General features: G+C 51.8%; 1 protein-coding gene across 1 annotated transcript in view; it reads right to left on the bottom strand.

The window, feature by feature from the left end:
- Positions 1 to 5,615: 5,615 nt before the first annotated feature.
- Positions 5,616 to 17,938, bottom strand: part of TCF7 (transcription factor 7) — a 30,793-nt gene continuing 18,470 nt past the window's right edge. Inside the window, 10 exon segments of the mRNA XM_042983925.1 lie at positions 5,616 to 5,742; positions 5,744 to 5,797; positions 5,799 to 5,967; positions 7,076 to 7,148; positions 7,944 to 7,992; positions 8,518 to 8,625; positions 8,724 to 8,886; positions 9,492 to 9,611; positions 12,432 to 12,522; positions 13,363 to 13,474. Of these exon segments, the coding sequence (XP_042839859.1) occupies positions 5,626 to 5,742; positions 5,744 to 5,797; positions 5,799 to 5,967; positions 7,076 to 7,148; positions 7,944 to 7,992; positions 8,518 to 8,625; positions 8,724 to 8,886; positions 9,492 to 9,611; positions 12,432 to 12,522; positions 13,363 to 13,474 (1,056 nt within the window). The 3' untranslated portion in view covers positions 5,616 to 5,625.

Genomic DNA, 17,938 nt, shown 5'->3' with positions numbered 1-17,938 from the left:
AGGGTAAATTAAGAAATTAGGGGGTGCCTGGGTGGCTCAGTTGGTTAAGCATCCAACTCTTGGTTTTGATTCAGGTCATGGTCTCCTGGTTGTGGGATTGAGCCCCTCCACACCCAGTGTGGAGCCTTTTTGGGATATGTTCTCCCTCTCCCCCTCTCCCCCTCTCCCCCTCTCCTCCCCCTCTCCCCCCCTCCCCCTCTCCCCCCCTCCCCCTCTCCCCCCTCCCCCTCTCCCCCCCTCCCCCTCTCCCCCCCTCCCCCTCTCTCCCTCTCTCCCTCTCCCTCTCTCCCTCTCTCCCTCTCCCCCTCTCCCCCTCTCCCCCTCTCCCCCTCTCCCCCTCTCCCCCTCTCCCTCTCTCCCTCTCTCCCTCTCTCCCTCTCCCTCTCCCTCCAACTTAAAAAAGAATATATACCATATCTGAAAAAAAATGAAATGAGGTATAGGTTGCCTAGACTCTTACTAGGGCAGTTTATACAGGGATAGGAAGTGGCTTGCAAGAGGAAAGAACTGAGAGAACAGCAGTACCCTTTACCATATCCATGGCCTAAGAAGCTTTCATCTTTCCAAGCTTAACTTGTGCCACCACTTCCATTTGAAGATCTTTCTAGTCTTTGTTGTTCTAAAGCTCATTATACATTTAAATGGAATGGAATCAAACAAATGTTCTCCCTAGAAGTTACTTGAGCTTTATAAAGATGGTAATCTTCAGTTATCTGGTTTGTATGAAAACTGATTCCACGCTAGGACAGAAGAGAGTAAGGGAGAAGACTGCAAGTAAAGGGAAAACATATGAAATGATTGAATCCCTGAAGTGTAGCCTCTGGCTTCTCTTTTGTAGGAAGTGTAAGAGATGGTTGCCCTCTTGGGAGCTTTTGGCGTAGCTCATGAGGCAAGGCATAAATACTGCTAGGAGGGGATGAGTAACTATTAAAAATGTTCCTGTACAGAACAAGATTAATGAGTAAATGGGGGCCCCAGGGCTGGAAGAGTCTACGAAAGTGCTATGAGAGAAACTAATTTGGTTTCAGAAGTTGTTTTGGTTGGGAGTGGAGTGATGCCAAGGTGAGGGGAAGGCAGTGTTCAGTGTGGAACTACCAGCAAAAGGTTGGGTGTCAGTAGGTCTGCTGGAGAATATAGGCTGAAAAGAGACATGAGGGCTGACAGAATTTTGTGATACTCTGGGAAGAGTAGTAATTAGACCCATGTCAGGCAGTGCAGTTCTTGAGTATTTGAACGAAAACATTTTTTTAGTATTGTACTAAAGGATTGTGAATTTGGGAGCTTGACAGTCCTACTTGATGCTTTGTTTACTGTTAAAAATGACTCTTTGCAAGGCAGAGTGAGAACGAGATGTGCATATCAAGACTGATGGTGTGGGAAGTTTAGAACATAATCCTTGGCCCAACATAGTGCCTTTTGGACATCTAAGCAGTGTAGACTGAATGCTGTCCTTACTGTTGAGCTGTCAGTGGATATGAGCCTTATTGGTGGCATAAAAGACTTGGTCAGGATGCTCTTATTGGATGGAATTCCAGTGTGGGACTTGATTTGAGTGATAGTTTATGTAACTCCTGGATGGTATACTTGTTGCCTTGTAGTATTTTACACCTTGGCTACATCTGATCTGTGTCCCAAAACCGAGAGGCATTTTGTGGGAAGCATATAGAATATAGTTGCTTACAACAGTATCTATTTCTACATTCTGTGGTTCCCATGAGTTTTTGACACTGCTTAACTTAAAAATTTCAGAAGTACTTACTGAGCACCTTTCTGTGCTGAGTGTGCTTTTCTACAACTTCTTTTACTTATTTCAATTGCTTTGCAGATAATTGTGTCCCAGGAGGCTGTTAGGATGGGTGGGAATACAGAGAGCTACACTGTCACAAAACTGTATTTAAGAGGAGTTTCCAGAGTGGCCTGCCTTTCCTTCTCTTCCTTCATTTCCTACTCTTTACTCCCCCTCCACATTTCTCCCTTTCCCTCACCCATACCCCAGAGATTGACTGTACATGCTCAAAAGAACAAGTCTTCAGATAAAGAAATGAAAGAACATCTGAATGGAGAAGAAAGACCTGGTCCTGAGCCCCAGGTGAACTTGAAAAATGTGTCAACTTGAACTAGTAACTATTTGCTATAGAATTCATAGCTGATGAGATACCTCTTACCTTGTATTGCCAGTGACTGAATTCTTGACAACTGCTAGTGATAGGATAGTTCCTACCCCTAGCACAGAATTTGCTTTTTCCAGTTACTTCTGTGCCTACACTAGCGTTAATTTCATAATCTGTCCTGCCTTGAGCTAGGCTTTTATTCTAGCAAACTGACTATGGGAATATCCCCTTCTAACGTCTCTCCACTGTCTTAATTACATCAGTTAGGGCTCCTCTCAGACCCCTCCTGCCCATTGTGTACAGGTAGACCAGTGAAGGTCCATTAGCTGCCCTGGGCCAGTAGAGAGCCCAAGAGCCTGAGTTAGAGATCTGGGGGAGTTCCTGGGAACCAGGGTCTCCTTGGGTGGTAAGCTCTGAGTAGACCTGAGAAAGTCCTGATAAAGTAGCCTTTCTAACTTGAAACAAAAGCCAGTCAGCTTTTTTTATTAAGGAATTAGTTTTTGGTCTCAAATCTTCCTTGATATATAGACCTGGCAGGTCTTTGTTACCTTTGCCCTTTCTATGCTGGTTTTTTTTTTTTTTTTTTTCCTAGAAATGCATGCAGGAACCAATTTTATTTCTTCTTTGGAATAATGCACAGAATCAGTCTGCTGCCCGGCACTTGTGGCTTTCCTAGCCAGACTTCCTGTACACTGCATAGAGCAGGGCAGTAGTGCTTTGGGGACATTCAAAACACACAGCTAGAAGAGTATAGCCACAGGGCTTTCTCTATAAAAAGGGGAAACATGTTCAAACTGAGAGACTTGGGCAGGTCTTGCCAGCTTGCTGAGCTGAGCCTTCACCGTATTATGAGCACAGGAGGGGCAGCTGAAACACGGGAAGGGTCAAGATCTGTATGCCAAGCCCGCTTGCTTGTTTTCTGGGAAATGTGTAAGGGAGGTTGAGGTATCTTGTCTGAGGTCTTAAAAATGACTAGTTCTTGGCTCGCAGTGAGATGGAACTGGTATGCTATTTGAAGTTGAATTTAGGGCTTCACTCTCAAGTCACCTGTGGCCTCAGGAATTTGCTGGTGTGATCTGGGAGGATTTGTTTCCTCTTTGAAATCACTTCTTTTAAAAGGCTGGTTTGATTGTAACAAAGTTGCCAATGCCTCCCCTCTTCACCCTCACATACACAAAGGGTGCATTGTTCCTGTACCCAGTGTGCTCTAAATAAGACACCAAATCAGATGCAGCAACCCAGTCTTGCATAAGCCTTAAAATGTAGTTTTTGAAACAACTAGGCCATTAGCCAGAGTGGAATTCTTTAAATGGGACAGATGTCGAGAGAATGGTTTCTTCTCACTCTTTGGAGAAAAAAGCCCATCTGGGATTACAGCTTCCAGTGGCCTACTTTAAATAGACACTACTCTGGAAGATTACTTTATTTATAAATATTTTCAAACATAAAATCCCAAAAATAGAACTCAGTGAAAAGTACAATGCATGATCGTGGCCCAGTGGCTGGCTGTTGTGATGTTCTTGTCCAGCATTTGTATCTAACAGTTGATTGACCTATTGAGGTGGCTTTATGACACCTTTTACATTCATATTGGGTTTTAGGAGTTAGCTGTATTCTTAAACATGATGGAAACTGCTGTATAAAAGTCTGTAGATTTAGCAAACTGGAGAGGCTTTGTATAAAAAATACCAAGATATCTCAAGCACCTTAATAGTTTTGGGGAAGAAAGGGTGCTGTTAAAATGCCCTTTTGAAATTTCTGATCCCAAATTATAGAAGACTCCTGTTCTGGTTTTCCTTGAAATAGGATGTATACTTGTGTTCAGTCTTTGTGTGGAAGGAAAATGGAGGGGAAGATGGAGCCTGGTGGTCATGTGGGTCCGTGGTGGCAGTTTCCAGCGCAATCTCTTGTGCAGGCTAGCCTGCACCTGCATCACTTGTGAGGTCCGAGGATTGGGGAGTTAGGACCAAGGCTTGGATTAGTTTACACCTAGAATGAGCTTAGCTCTCGGGGTTGCAGCAGGGAGGTGAGGTGGACTGAAAGTCTTTAGAATGTGTGTAGCATAATAGAGAATAAACCCCAAGTTTTATGGCTGTGGGGAAGAAAAGTAGTCTGTATGCTCTGTTACTGAAACAGCATATTCCTCAGGGTCAACTTTGAAAAAGAAACCCAGTAAAAAGTATCTTTATTCTCATGTTAAAAAAAGTTTTTGTATGATGATGCATTAACAATACAAAAATATTTTGAACACTACAATAGTCCTTTTCTTTTTCTCAAGACTTCTTGCAACACTATACTAGAATATATGATCTTTGGATTCTGAGAAGCCAGTGGCTAAAGTAGGAACTATGAAGGCTTTTGTTGAGGGGTGTGTGGGTATAGGAACAGCCCTTTTTCTTTGGGTTCAGGCTATATACAGTGAGGAGGAGACAAAAAAGTTAAATTAAAAGTTTGTTTTTTAAGGCTCAGGCTTGAAGCTTGGCTCAGAAATGGGTTAAACTAGGTGGTGGTGAAAACCCACTGACCACCACTAGAGGTTCTCTGGGCTCCTTGCTTGGATGCTGATGGTCCTCCTTCCGGCAGCCCCTTTGGGAAAGTGAAGCTGAAGCTATTTCAGTGCTGTAAGGTGAGCATTGGGGGTCATGAGGTTTGGTTTGCCCTCTTAAAACTGCCCAAGAGCTGGCTAGACTGACCTGGACAAGCAGGAGCTAGAACTGTGACAGAGGCTCTTGGTGTAAGGGAGGGATGCATGCTGGATTTGGGGCCATAATTTCTTTTGAGTTCAGTCACTAGTAACAGGCATGGGACCTTGGTATCCGAGCTTCTTGGGAGGTTGAGTTGCTCTTGGAAACATATCCAAGTAATACGAACTAGAGCCAGATACCTCTCACTGCCCACACTTGCCTGATAAGGTAGTGTCAGGTTATTCCTACTGCCTGTGGTAATAGGCCTAAACTTAACCTGTTCCATTTCCTCCTAGTCTTGTAAGCTCTTGAGGACAAAAGGCTTACTCTGGTCCAGTTTATGAATAACTCCTTTTCTGTCAACAGGGCTTCTCCAGGTTAAGAGAAGCATTATTGTCTTGAGCATGTGGTTGTGACCATGCTCACATGTGGTTTTGTAAACCAGCTCATTCTTGGTCCTTGAAGTGTGTGGTATGGGGAGGGCGTGGCAGTGATGGGACCAAGGAGGTGTAGGGTGGGGAAAGCAGCTGGGCTTAGTCCAGCCTATCTGTGACCTATAGTAGAAAAGCAAGGGAGGCAGGGGCATCTGGGCAGCAAGATAGAGGGTAAAAGGAACAGATGCAGGCTGCTGTAGGCACAAGGGATGCCCTTAATTAGATGACACAATGCAGATCTGATGATTCCCACCATTTGGCGTAGTTTGAACTGATGGCCCCGGGGTTCAGGCAGAAGTTGTGCAGCCTCGGAAGTCTCCTGGGCCCGGTCCCTGAGAGGGAGGTAACAGGGCCTCTGGCCAGTTCCCACGTGCTTTGGGGCTCTGTCGCTTCCTCTCAGAGGATGAGCCCCTGGTGGCGGCCACGTGTCCTGTACATGCTAGGCTGCCTGTCTCTGAGATTCCTGTCGTTGCAGCTGTGTACTCTGCAGGACGCTGTGGGGGGCCTGTTGGGGTCCAGGGGGCTGGGAGGCTGAGAGCAGCCGAGAGACCCGGTGATGTAGGCGCTGGCTCCGCAGGGCTAGCAAGCAGTTCTGTGGGAAAGTGGGGTAGCAGGAGGTATGAGGGCGAGTCCTGGGGGGCTGGGGACCCGGGGCAGCCTAGAGCACTGTCATCGGAAGGAACTGGGCTGGGGCAGCGGCCTTCTCCGGGTAAGTACCGAATGCATTTCTTTTTCCTCCTAGGAATAGTGAAGAGAGTTATCTGTAAACAGAGGGTGAATTCATAGTCATACACCACAACCAGAAAATGCTGTCTTTGCACAGGCCTGACCTCTTGTCCCCTCTCCCCAGGACTTGGGTGATGTGCCTGTGCCTTCACACCTAGTAGCACTGTGATTCTGCTGGGCCTGGCCCAAACCTGGAACAGGTGCAGTTCCCAGCGCAGCCACAAGGTGGCCCAGGAACCTTCTGTAGGCTAGCCCTGTGGGCTCCCTCCTGTTTTCCAGGGGAGCCATCTCCTAGTTTGGGCCTTTGAGCCCCTGCTTCACGTGTTTGTGGGGCTCATATCTGCATTAAGGCAAAGGACTGCAGTGCTCATAGTAGTGCTCAGGCAGAGCAACACAAATAGCCTCCCGACGTGTGTACATATACACACATACTCCCCAAATTCCTTTTTGCCCTTGGAGAGGAGCATGTAGGCACTTTGAGGGACTGGACAATATTTCTTAGAGTCCATGAGGAACTACCAGGCCTGGCCTCAACGAGGCAAACTTTTGCCATGTGGTAAGCATACCTTCTTTTCACACAGGCATTTCTCTGTTGTATGGCAAAACACACATTTAGTGCCCCAGAGCCTGGTATGGCCCTTTTGATAGGACAGCCCAGGTGTACCCCTGTTCCTGTCTCCCTGCCTCTCCCATCCTTTGGTCTCAGTACAAGCCAGGTGGTTCTCTACTATAGTCACCTTGATTTTCTTAGATTTAAGCGTTCCGGATAATACAAGCAGGAATCCCAATTTGAAGAAGTGAGGGAACTGGTGGACCATGGTGAGTTCTAGGCCTGGTAGCAGGGGCTTAGGTCACCTGAATGAGGTGGATGATAAGGCCTGCTGTGGATATGCTAAGCTTAGCGTCAGACCATCATTAACAGAGGACTCCAGGCACTAGGCACCAGAACTACCTTCTTGAATCTGTCTCTCCACCTCATCCTCCGGAGGGCAGGTGCTCCCCAGTGTGTGGTATGTGATGGGACGGGGTACCAAATGAGGGCTACAGGCCTAGCAGAACATGTGCAGAATCGGGGAAGCAGCTTGAAGCAAAGGGAGGATGGTGGTGGGGACAAACCCACCTGCACGGACCACACCAATCCGTCTGCTGGTTGAGGCCAAAGCGAGCACGGCATTTCTTAGGCGAGCCAGGGTCTGCTCACAGCCATGCCAGAGGGGCAGAGCAGGGCAGAGGGCGAGCAGGCAGGCAGCAGGGCAGAGCAGGGCCCAGAAAGAAGAGGTAACATCAGTGTCAGCCAGTCACAGATACCCCATAGGTCCCATGGGCACAGGGCCTTGCCATGGCACAGCCAGCCCCGGTGGGAGCCCCGAGACCCAGAGCCAAGGTATCAGGAAAGGTGGACACCTAGCTAGGCGGTAGAGGCAGTGGGAAGAATGGTGGAGGTGGGGGAAGGAGGGGATCCTATCATGTTGGCTCCTCTCAGGTTGCAGCACAGGAGCAGTGGGAGAGGAGCCCAGGGAGGCCCACGGTGATCCAGCCTCTTCTGCCTCACTGCCCCCCTCCCCCAACTCCCTGCGCAATCTGCCTGACCCACATCCCCCTCCTGCTGTAGCTTAAACCTAGTCTACACACATTTTCAGATGGAAACTAAAGCTGTGTGACTTCTGGACCTAGACATGGCTGCACCTCCACCCATACAGACTGCTGCCCATTGTGGCAGAATCGTAGAGTCCATTTCTCCTAGCAGCGCTAGCAAAGGTAGGAGACGTGTGGCAAGGCAGTACACCAGTGTTAACTCTGGTCAAAGAACTCGGTACAGCTATTCTTCACAAGGGTATTTGACTTATGAGAAGTTGGCCTTGTTTCCAAAGGGCCCAGGCCTTTGAAGGTATGTGGCTCAGTACTCTGTCCCTCCCTCTGGGCCAGAGCAGGGTGCTCATGAAATGTGGGCCTGGAGGGGAGTGTGCACTGCTGAGGGAAAGCCTCACCTGTGTTGGACTCCTGGTGCTTTTCTCGTGACCGCCTCTTTTTCTTCCCCTGCAGGGAATAAAGGGAGGGATGCTTGGATCTGGCAGGTGGTCCCTTTATAACTCCATTGAGTGAGTGGTTGGAAGACCTGCAGCCTTGCTTGCCTGTTGCTGAGATTCTGGGTACATGATCCCTTCTACATGGAAGGCCTAGTATTTGACTGCAATTTTTACCAGGGTACCATGGGAGTTAGAGACGACTCCTCCCTCTCCCATGCTGGTCTCCATTTTGAATGGAGAAGACTTACAGGGCCCCATACGCCCCTCCTGCCTTTGTGGCCAAATGCTGCGCAACAGCCCTGAGGGGGAGTATGTCCTAGGTGGAAAAGAGGGCATGGGCCTGCCTTTTAGGGCAGCTTCCCTTGTTTAGCTGGCTTTGGAGCTGGCCAGGTGAGGCCTTGAGCCCTATACTGTACCTGCCCTCTGTATCTGTGCTTTCAGGACAGTGGTCTGCCTTTCCCCGTTGAGACTGTGGCCCGGGGCATGGCATCTTGAAGGTTCCCCTACCCATCCCTGTCTGTCATCGGACACTCACATAGTTGTCCCGCGCCGACCAGCCTGGATAGAGCTGCATGTGCAGCTGCCTCTCTTTTCGGGCCAGCTCATAATACTTGGCCTGCTCTTCCCGAGACAGCGCGTGCCACTGCAGCGGGAAAGGAGGGGTAGAGATGGTGGTGCATCAGGGAGTCAACAGGCAGCACCAGGGGACAACCCTGCCAGCCCACCTGCCCGTGGCCTCACCCTGCGGCCCAGGATCTGGTTGATGGCAGCACTCTCCTTGAGTGTACACTCTGCAATGACCTTGGCTCTCATCTCCTTCATGTACAGCATGAAGGCGTTGAGTGGCTTCTTGATGGTTGGCTTCTTGGCCTCTTTCTCTGCCTTGGATTCTGCCTGTGTCTTCCTGAGAGGCACAAGTCCAGATCACACAGGAGCCCCCAGTATCCAGCTAAAGCTACTACCTTCTTCTAGCATGTGTCCAATGTGTGTGCCAGTGCATAGAAACTAGGGTTTTGTAAATGGTATCTTTGTTAGTTACTCCAAAATGGGTGATCAAAACTAAGTAACTTCCTTACAGAAATACTGCACCTAAGTGAGAAAAACCTGTTTAAGGACTTCACAACCCCTCCCCTGTTGGCTCAAACTAAATCTTTGTTCCACACCCCATCCATTCCCTCCTGCTTCTAAGGATCAAAAAACACTGGTCAGGGGCACCCGGTTGGCTCAGTCGGACGAGTGTGTGACTCTCGATCTCAGGGTTTTGAGTTCAAGCCCCACAATGGGTGTAGAGATGCTTAAATAAATAAACTGAAACAAAATAAAATTCTGGTCAGTGGCAAGAACAAGATGGCTTGACCAGAGGCCCTCTCTGGCAGTCCCTGGAGTTTCTAGGCAGCAGGCATGGAGCCTGGCAGGAGGAATGTTTTCCCTGGCAGATCAACAGATGGGAGCCTGAGATCTGCTCGCGTGTTCCCCTCCCTCTTCCACACTGTGGGCCTTTTCACTCACAGGCTACGGTCATATGGCTGCAGCTCCTGCTTGCCTGAGGGAGGTACGATAGCCGGGTGGGGGATGGCTGCAGGGTGACCAGGCACACCGGAGCCTAGCATCAGGGATGGGTGGGTGAACCTACAGGCAGAAGGAGAGTTAAAATTGAGCCAGGAATGTAGAGTCCAGAGCTTTGGACACACGGAGCCGCCTGCACAGTACACAATGACAGATGAACAGACACCCCACCTCCAGTGGCTGGCACACGAGTACACAGATACACACCAACACAAACACCTGCTTCCAGAATGTTACAGACACCGCAGAAATCTGTATACATGTCATTCAGGTGGTTACTAAGTCCTAAATAGCTTTGAATCTGTTCCCTTACCTTGTGCTTTCACCAGCTCAACCTCCTGAACCTGTAGCTACCCCGTGAGCTTCCTTACTCTCCTGCTTGAGCCCTGCAGGCCTCCACACAACTCCCAGAGTGACCTTTTAAACACTTGAGTGCTCTTGGCCCCTCCTGCTGAAACTCCCCCCGTTGCTCACAGAATAAAACCCAGGCTCCTCCGAAGGACCTGCCCTGCCTTGAATGAACATCTCTGCTGACACTTCTTAGCTCCATCTTTTCCCCTGTTTTCCATCGCTTTCCATTCCTAGCCATCCCCAACTAGTGCTGTTCCCTTTGTCCCCTGTGCTCAGATGTCATGAAGTTCTTCCAATCTGTGTCCCTGCCCTGGCTGGGGTCTGGTTAGGGTTTTCCCATCTCCCAGATAGCCCATTCAGCTGTCAGTGCTAGGTCCATACCTCCCACCCTGGGCTGTAAATTCCAATAGGGCTGGAACTGTCTGCTGAGTTCCTTATTCCACACCAGGTCTGAGTCTGTTACTGAGGGAGTGTGCAAAGTGAAGGGACACAAACGTATACACACATACCTTTTACTTCACTTTTTTGTTGTTCTGTGGAAACCACCCTGCCCTTGCTCCTTTCTCTGAGCAGGCAGTCCCCAAGGGCCTACTGTCGCAGACCCATGTAAAAGGTGATGCCTCAGCTTGGGCAGAGCTCACGGAATGCCCAGGAGAGTTGGCTTGTCCCGCCCTTCAGCAGGGATGCACAACACAGGTGAGTGCACACACACCTGCACATGGGCTGATTCACGCGTGCAGAGGCAGAAGCACAAGCACGGGTGTGCACTCACTGGCCCTGGCTGCTCTAGGGTGCTCGGCTGCATGGTCTGACCTGGGCTGAGGCCTCTGGCTCTCCCACCGGCTTCATTCTCAGGCACAGGGCAGCAGGGGGCTGCAGAATGACAGACGGACGGATGGACAGACAACTAGCACAGGGCAAGCACGGGCCTGGGCACGGCCTCATGTGGGCTCTGAAGCCTGGGCAACAGGAAGCAGGAGCCTGGCTGCAAGGTATGGGACTCACCTGGGGTAGGGGGCGCCAGGGGCTGCAGTGGGGGCAGGGAAGTGCTGTCTATATCCGCAGGAAGGGGACAGGGGGTAGAGAGGAGGGCTGGGCCTGTGGTTGGGAGAGACAGCTGTTAGCAGTCTGGCTACTGGCCAGATGTAGGGAAAGACTTCCCCACCTTGCTTGACCCATAGGGTATGGCAATTTGGCCTCCACTAGGACTCCTCCAGCATGTATATGAAGCATCTGCCACTAGAGGGCAACCTGTGCTGCCCGTACTTCCCTCTACAGACTTGTACTGGTGCTTAAAGGGCAGAAATGGCAGTATTCTCCTGGGACCCAGCTCAGTAGACCCCCCCCCCCCCACCTCCCCTACCTCCAGCTCACCTCCAGCCTTACTTCCTAAAATTTCCTCATCAGCACAGCATTGATACCTGTCCTAGGGCTTTTGCAGTCACTGTTGACACTGACTGTTCTGCCCGCTTTGTTCCCTTTCAACTCCTGGTCTTTGTTCAGCTCTTGCTTGGCTAAATGACTTTTTTTCCTAAAAGCCCTGGAAATCCCAGGCTGGATGAGGCACCCCTCTGGGCTCTTACAGTCCCCAATAAAAGCACTGCTAATACTGCCCTGTAATTGTTGGGTCCCTGACCTGGGTAGTACACCCAAGGATTGGCAAACCCCAATCCTGGGAGTATCTGTGGGTATACTCCTGACTGGTACTGAGGATGGAGCACTGTCCAAGGAGAATATGGGAATAGAAGAGTGAGCTGAATATGGATAAAGAGCAAGTGGAAAAGGGCAGGTGGGCCTCAGGTTGGACCTCTGGGCTTCCCTACCTTCCCGGGAAACCAAGATTTCCTGCTGTGGGGTGCTGCCCCACCCTGGAGAGGCTAGAGACGCATCCAGAACACACTGTGGTTGATGAGCAAAGGACCAACCAGCCCACCAAGACCTGGCTCCAGCTCCAGACCAGCCCTCTGGCCCACACCTAGGTCTACTGACTCGAGGTTCAGGCTGGCTTTTGCTGGCCCAGCCTTCACTGACCCTCTAAGCAAGCTTTTCAAGGAGCCGGCCAGGGGCTTGGAATCAGGCAGGCACCAGAGGGGGCAAAGAACACTGTTCCTCAGGAAGCTCAGCCAGGGGACCAGTCCCCAGTAGGCACTGGGATGAGCGTTGTATCCCCCCTGCCCACCAGGTGGCTGAGAGGCAACAGCCTCTTGGGACCATTCATAATGCCCCTCCCTGCTCAGGTGGGCCTGCCTTTTCTTCCTTACATACTCTCCTAACCCTGAGTGGCTTGGTGCTCCCCACCCCTACCAAGTCTCTCAGACATTGAGGCAGATGTTGAATGCAGGAGGTCTCGACCAGGAGCCAAGGGCAGCGTGCTGGGCTACATGGGCAATGAACAGAGCTGCCGGGCAGCTCCTGGTACAGACGCAAGACCTGGCAGCGGGGTGCTGTGAGAAGGACGGAGAAGGAAAAGGAAACGGCAGGTACGGGTTTCCCCAGCGCAAGGTGCCCTCTTCCCACTGGGTTCACACTCACCAGCTCACAGTGTGGGGAAGCTGTCCCATGCTGCCTGAGGTCAGAGAGTAGAAGCCAGAGAGGTCAGGGGTCTGCAGAGGCCTGTGAACTCCTACAGTGGAGAGGGGCCGAGTAAATGATCTATCCTGACCTGGAAGCCACTTCTGCTAGTTACTGCCTCCTAGGCCTTCCTGTGGGGCCTCTCCCACCTCCCATTAGCTAGAGGACCAGACATACTGGTTTGTTGAGGACTGTTCCAGTGTGATAATGGTACCCCGTTTATAGGCTAGGGAAGCAAGGGCAGAGTGGCAGGGTGACTAGCCTAAGGATACAGGCTGCCAGTGGGAGAGTGGGAGAGCTGGAGTCACTCAGGAGTGGGATGGCTGGGCCTCATCATGCCCCGGCCCGCTGCTGGTCTTCAGCTGGGGCCTCTAAGCTGGGGGCTCTGGCCTGGCTTTCTGGGCAGGAGGCAGGCCCCCTGGCCCGGACAGCCAGGGTTCCACCCACCCCCTTTGGCTCCCCAGAGTTGAGTCAGCAGGTTTCCCACAGCCGACAATGGCTGATTTCAGAATGACTTTCCCTGAGGCTGAGGTGAATCAGCCATCACAACCACCACTTTCCATTTTCTCATTGAGGGGGGTGGGCAGGGAGGGAAGGATACAGGTTTTACAGTCTTCAGTTTTACACAGATTCCTGCTCCCATATACTGGCACTGGGAGGTCATTCAGGATGTGGGCTCCTACCTCAACCGGAAACCTTCCAAGTTTGACCTAGTACCACCTGCTCTCAGGCTCCCAGGCCATCTTTCTGGCATTTTTCTTGGGGTTTTGAGTTTGCCCAGCCCCAGGCTTTCCAGTTGTTAAAAAGGGGCTAACCCCCCTGGACCCAGAAGCCTAGGACTTGGCCCCTAGGCTCTGGGACCGGCAGGCCCCTCCCCTTCCCAGATCCATACCTTGCTTCTGGCTGATGTCGGCTGGTGCAGGTGTAGGGTGTGGGCTGCTGAAATGTTCATAGAGAGGAGAGAGCTGTGGGACGCTGTGGGCTGGCTGACTGGCCTTGTTGTGCTGAAAAATGAGGAGGGAGGGTGTGAATGTGGGGAGACCCGAAGGAGGAAGGCACAGGGCTGGGGGCATACATATAAACAGAGCCCCTTTTAGCTGTGTGGGTAGCCCAAATGTCAAAGGAAAGTGGGGGTGGTTAAAACCACAGGCCTCAGGGGAAGGGGCACCACTCAAGACATCCTATGTCTAGTGGCCCTGCCCACAGCCCCCCAGACTTTGCTCAAGCAATCCCATCACCTACAGAGTCTCTTGGTTTCTGTATACTCAGTTCCAGGAGGTGCACCTCTCCTGTCCAGGAAATTTCCTGCCTCTAGGTCTGAGACCACCCCCCACCCCGCCACCATTTCTCTGAGGCCCTGTGGCTTGTATGGGGGCGCTTCTCATACCCTCCAGCCCCAGACACCAGGTAATGGTCTGAAGACCTGGCTTACCCCAAGACAGCCTGGAGTTCTTTTTCCTACTTCTCCACCCCCAGACTTGGGGGTCCTAAGTCTGACCCTCTGTTCCACCTCAAGCTTAACAGGATTTGTGGGCACAAGGAAGGTTCCCATTAGCACTCTAACTCAGAGCAGGTGGGTCAGGTGGGGCCAGGCTTCCTCCAGGGCCGACCCACCCAGCCCCCACACTTCCTGTCTCCTCAGCAATACAGGACTCTTACTTTTCTCACTAGTCACACGGATCTGTCAGGAGATGACTCATGCTGGGAAGGGGGCTCCCCGTACGACCCAGCCACAGGGAGGTGCTGCTTGGGGCCAAGGCACAGCTCTGCACATCCCCAGTGCACATCTGCACAGTCCAGGACCCTGGAAACATCATCTACAATTGAGGCTCAGCTTCCACTTGGAAAAGTTCACCTGGGGGGATTCTGCTGGCTAGGAGCACAGATAAGTGTCTTGACTCCTGGCACAGAAGAAACGGGACAGCTTTGGAGCACGACAGCCATGAGAGGTTGTGGCCTGGGCTCCTTCCCATCCTGTGGGTGAATTTAGCCAGACTCCTTAACATCTCTGGGCTTCAGTTTCCTCTCTTGTGTAATGGATGGGGTTCACGCTCCCTGCATCACTAGGTTTGGGGAAGCTTAGGGTAGCTTATGGTGAGGCACAGGTCCCTTGGGTTTGGCAGTCTGTGGTCCAGGGTGAGGTGAGAAAAGGCCAGGTATGAATTGTGACTCAGCCAAGGTGTGAGGCTTCAGGGGGATACAGGCTCCCACACTTCCTGGCAACTGCCCTGGCTGCCCTCTTCCCCACATTCCTGCCTCCAGGGGAGCTTGAGGCTGGGTTCCAAGCTGCAGCATCCCTCCCGGCAGGGCTTGGGGAAGTTACCAACACCGCCCACCTGTTCAATCCCGAGCTCGTTCATCTGCCCACTGAGAACCTTACATACCAGGACCTTCTGTCCTCAGACAGGGGTTGGTGTCCCAAAAGCAGTGGCAGCTTTGTGGTGGGCATGGATGTGTGGCACCACAACCCCTTCCTGAGCACCTCTCCCTGGAGCCTTCTCTTGGCTTCCTGGGGCAGCCTAGGAAGGAGTCCCCACTGTGAGCCTGAGGAGGAGTCAGCTGACCACGTTTAGATCCTGGTTCTAACGTGTGTGGCCTTTAAGAACTTACTGTAATACCGGAGCATCTGTTTTCTTGTCAAATGGAGATGATCATAGGGTTGTTGTAAGAGTAAAGCCACGGGATACCCAAGAGCTCTATTACCCAGGTGTAGAGTCATGAGGAAGGGACGTTCAGGAAGCCCCTTACCTGCACAAAGAAATGCTACTCACAGTCCTTCCCTGGCCCTGTGGTGCTAGCCTCACATGGGCCAGACGGTTTTGGTCTGAATCCACCGGAGGGGATTTGCCTGGGGACGGAAGACCCACCTGGTAGCCTACTTGGCAACATCACCCGGGGAGGCCATGGTGTCTCCAGGCCCTGGGTACTGGGACTTTACTGCTCCTGTTCTAAGGTTTCCTGAGCACGCTGAGAGGCTCATGCCACACTCTGGCCTTCTTTATCCCCAGAAGTGACCGCAGAATCAGAGTCAGAGTATGTGTAGGAATGGAAGGTAGAAAGTAGGATCCTCGGGCTGGCAAGAGTGGGTTCGAAAGGCTGTGGGGTATGTGGACACCTGTGGAATCCTTCACGTGTTGACTGCCTGCAACCTGTGAGGTACTGTGCCAAGCACTTTGCAAGCCCAGGCTCATTCCCACTAGGGTACCAACAGGCTGCCATTTCTCCCATCTGTAAATCTTCATCTTGCTCAGCCACCACCTCATGTCTTGCTCCCTTTTGTTGGAAACCTCAGGAGAGCCATCGCCATCCTCGGCTTCCTGTTCTTAGTCTTGTGCTCCTGTCAGCCTAGCCAATCCCCTGCCCCATCACTTCACCAAATGGCGCTTGTCAAGGTCCCCAGTGACTGCCACGCTGCTGAACTCAATGGTCAGTTCTCAGTCTTCCTCCTACCTGACCTCTCAGCAGCACTGGACACAACCGATTTCTCCCTCCTCCTTGAAAGACTTCCTTTGCTTGGCTTCCAGAATGCCACACTGACCTATTTTCTTCCAAGCTCAGAGGCCATTCTTTCTTGGGCTAATTTCTGGCTCCTCATCTTCTTCCTGACCCCACCCAAGATGGGCCCTTGGCTTTCCATGTACCATCCTTTCCAGAGTGTTCTCATCCAGAGTGGTAGCTTTAAATGTCCTCATCTGATTACTGACATTTCTATCTCAGCCCCTACTTCCCCTAGGGAACACCCCTCCCCGAATGCATACTCACCAAGTCTACCCAAAAGTCAGAAATGCTGCCCAAACCCATTATGGCCAAAGCAGAGCCTCTGGTGTGCTGCACCAAATGCTCCTCTCCGTCTTCCCCAGTTACTGGCAATGCTCTCCTTCCAGATGCTCAGACATCTTGGAGTAATCCTGGACTCTCTTCTCTCACACACGTCTCCAATTTGTCAGGCAATCCTAATGGCTCTACTTTCAAGATAATTGAGAGCCCACCACTTCTTCCTATCCCCAACTCAGTCCAAGCCCCAGTCGCTTCCCACTCAGACAACTCCAGTAGCCTCTTGCCCTTCGCCATTCTTCCATCCAGCAAACCCGTGCCTCAGATCACACCATTCCCCTGCCCAGAGCCAGAAACAGCCTTAGATGACCTACAAAACTGTGTGTGGTGAGGCCCACTCTCTCCCTAACCTGAATGCCTCCCTCTCTTCCCTGCTCACTATGCCCAGCATTTCCCATGTGTGCTTCAGCCTCCAGCCTCCAGCCTCCTTCTCCAGTTAGTGTAAGGATACGTATTTTTAATTTTTTTATTAGAGAACACATGCACATGCAAGTGGGGGGAGAGGGGCGGGGTGGGAGAGAAGGGAGGGAGGGTGAGAGAGAGGGGGAGGGTGAGGAGGAAGGGAGGCAGGGAGGGAGAGACAGAACGAGAATGAATTAATCTTAAGCAAGCTCCAGGCTCAGCATGGAGCCTGATGTGGGGCTCAATCCAACGACCCTGGGATCATGACCTGAGCCCAAACCAAGAGTCGGATGCTCAACGGAGCCACCCAGGCACCCCAGTCTAGTGATAATTTTTAAGTGAGCCACAATGAAGTGGGCTGGGAAGCCTAGCTCTAAGGCTCCCTGACCTTTACATCAACTTCTTCACTACAGAATCCTGGGTCATTATGCCCCTTGAAAAGCGATGAGCAAATCAGCCCTGATTACCTCACTGATCACAGATGCAAAAACTATGTTAGAATTTTGGAGAGCAGCAGCCGAAGGCCTAGGAAGCTTCCTGGAAGCCTCTGGGACCAATTTATCCTGATAGGCAACCAGGACAGTAGCAGCCAGACAGCATCAGCCCTGACCAGGCCTTGGGACAGGGAGACAGGTCAGAGACCGTTCCCTCAAGAACCTGGGACTCTGGTAGAAGGCATTCCACCATTTGCCACGCCCGGAGCCCTGGCCCATTAGTTGAAATGAACTTCCTCCAAAGATCCCTCCGGCCTGGGGGCTTTTGAGTGTAAGTAAGCTCCTGCTTCAGAGAAGGCCTTGCCATCTAAGTCCCGGTTCTGGCTCTTTGGCCCCCAGGAATGTAAGCCTGGCTGGGGAGTGGGACCGTGGGAAGGAAGTCTTAGAACCAGAGCCTGGGGTCCAAGGTGCCAGCTACAGGAGGACAGTCCCACTCTGCCCAGGAAAAGGGTGGTGGTGGGGGGGGGGGCGGGTGGAGGGAAGCCTGCTTCCAGGCAGGAGAGGGTACCTCCACAGTACGTTTCTCAGCAAACCACCCTTCTTGGGGAGGGCTAGCTTTGGCCAAGAAACCATGGAGAGCCCCCTCACCTGAGGGAGGACCAGAGCTGACTCTCCTTGGCCAGGCTGGTTAAGCCCCAGGTTGCAGCACAGCCAGGCTTGGAAATCTCAGAATCCAGCTCAGCCTACGGTCTCTGGCCTGGGATGAAGGTGGACAACGGGTATGGAGGGGGTGGGAGG

The sequence above is a fragment of the Panthera tigris genome, chromosome A1 (assembly GCF_018350195.1).
Source record: "Panthera tigris isolate Pti1 chromosome A1, P.tigris_Pti1_mat1.1, whole genome shotgun sequence".
In the NCBI taxonomy this organism is placed as follows: Eukaryota; Metazoa; Chordata; class Mammalia; order Carnivora; family Felidae; genus Panthera; species Panthera tigris.
Note: the sequence above shows the minus strand (reverse complement) of the source record. Positions and strands in the feature narration are given on the sequence as shown.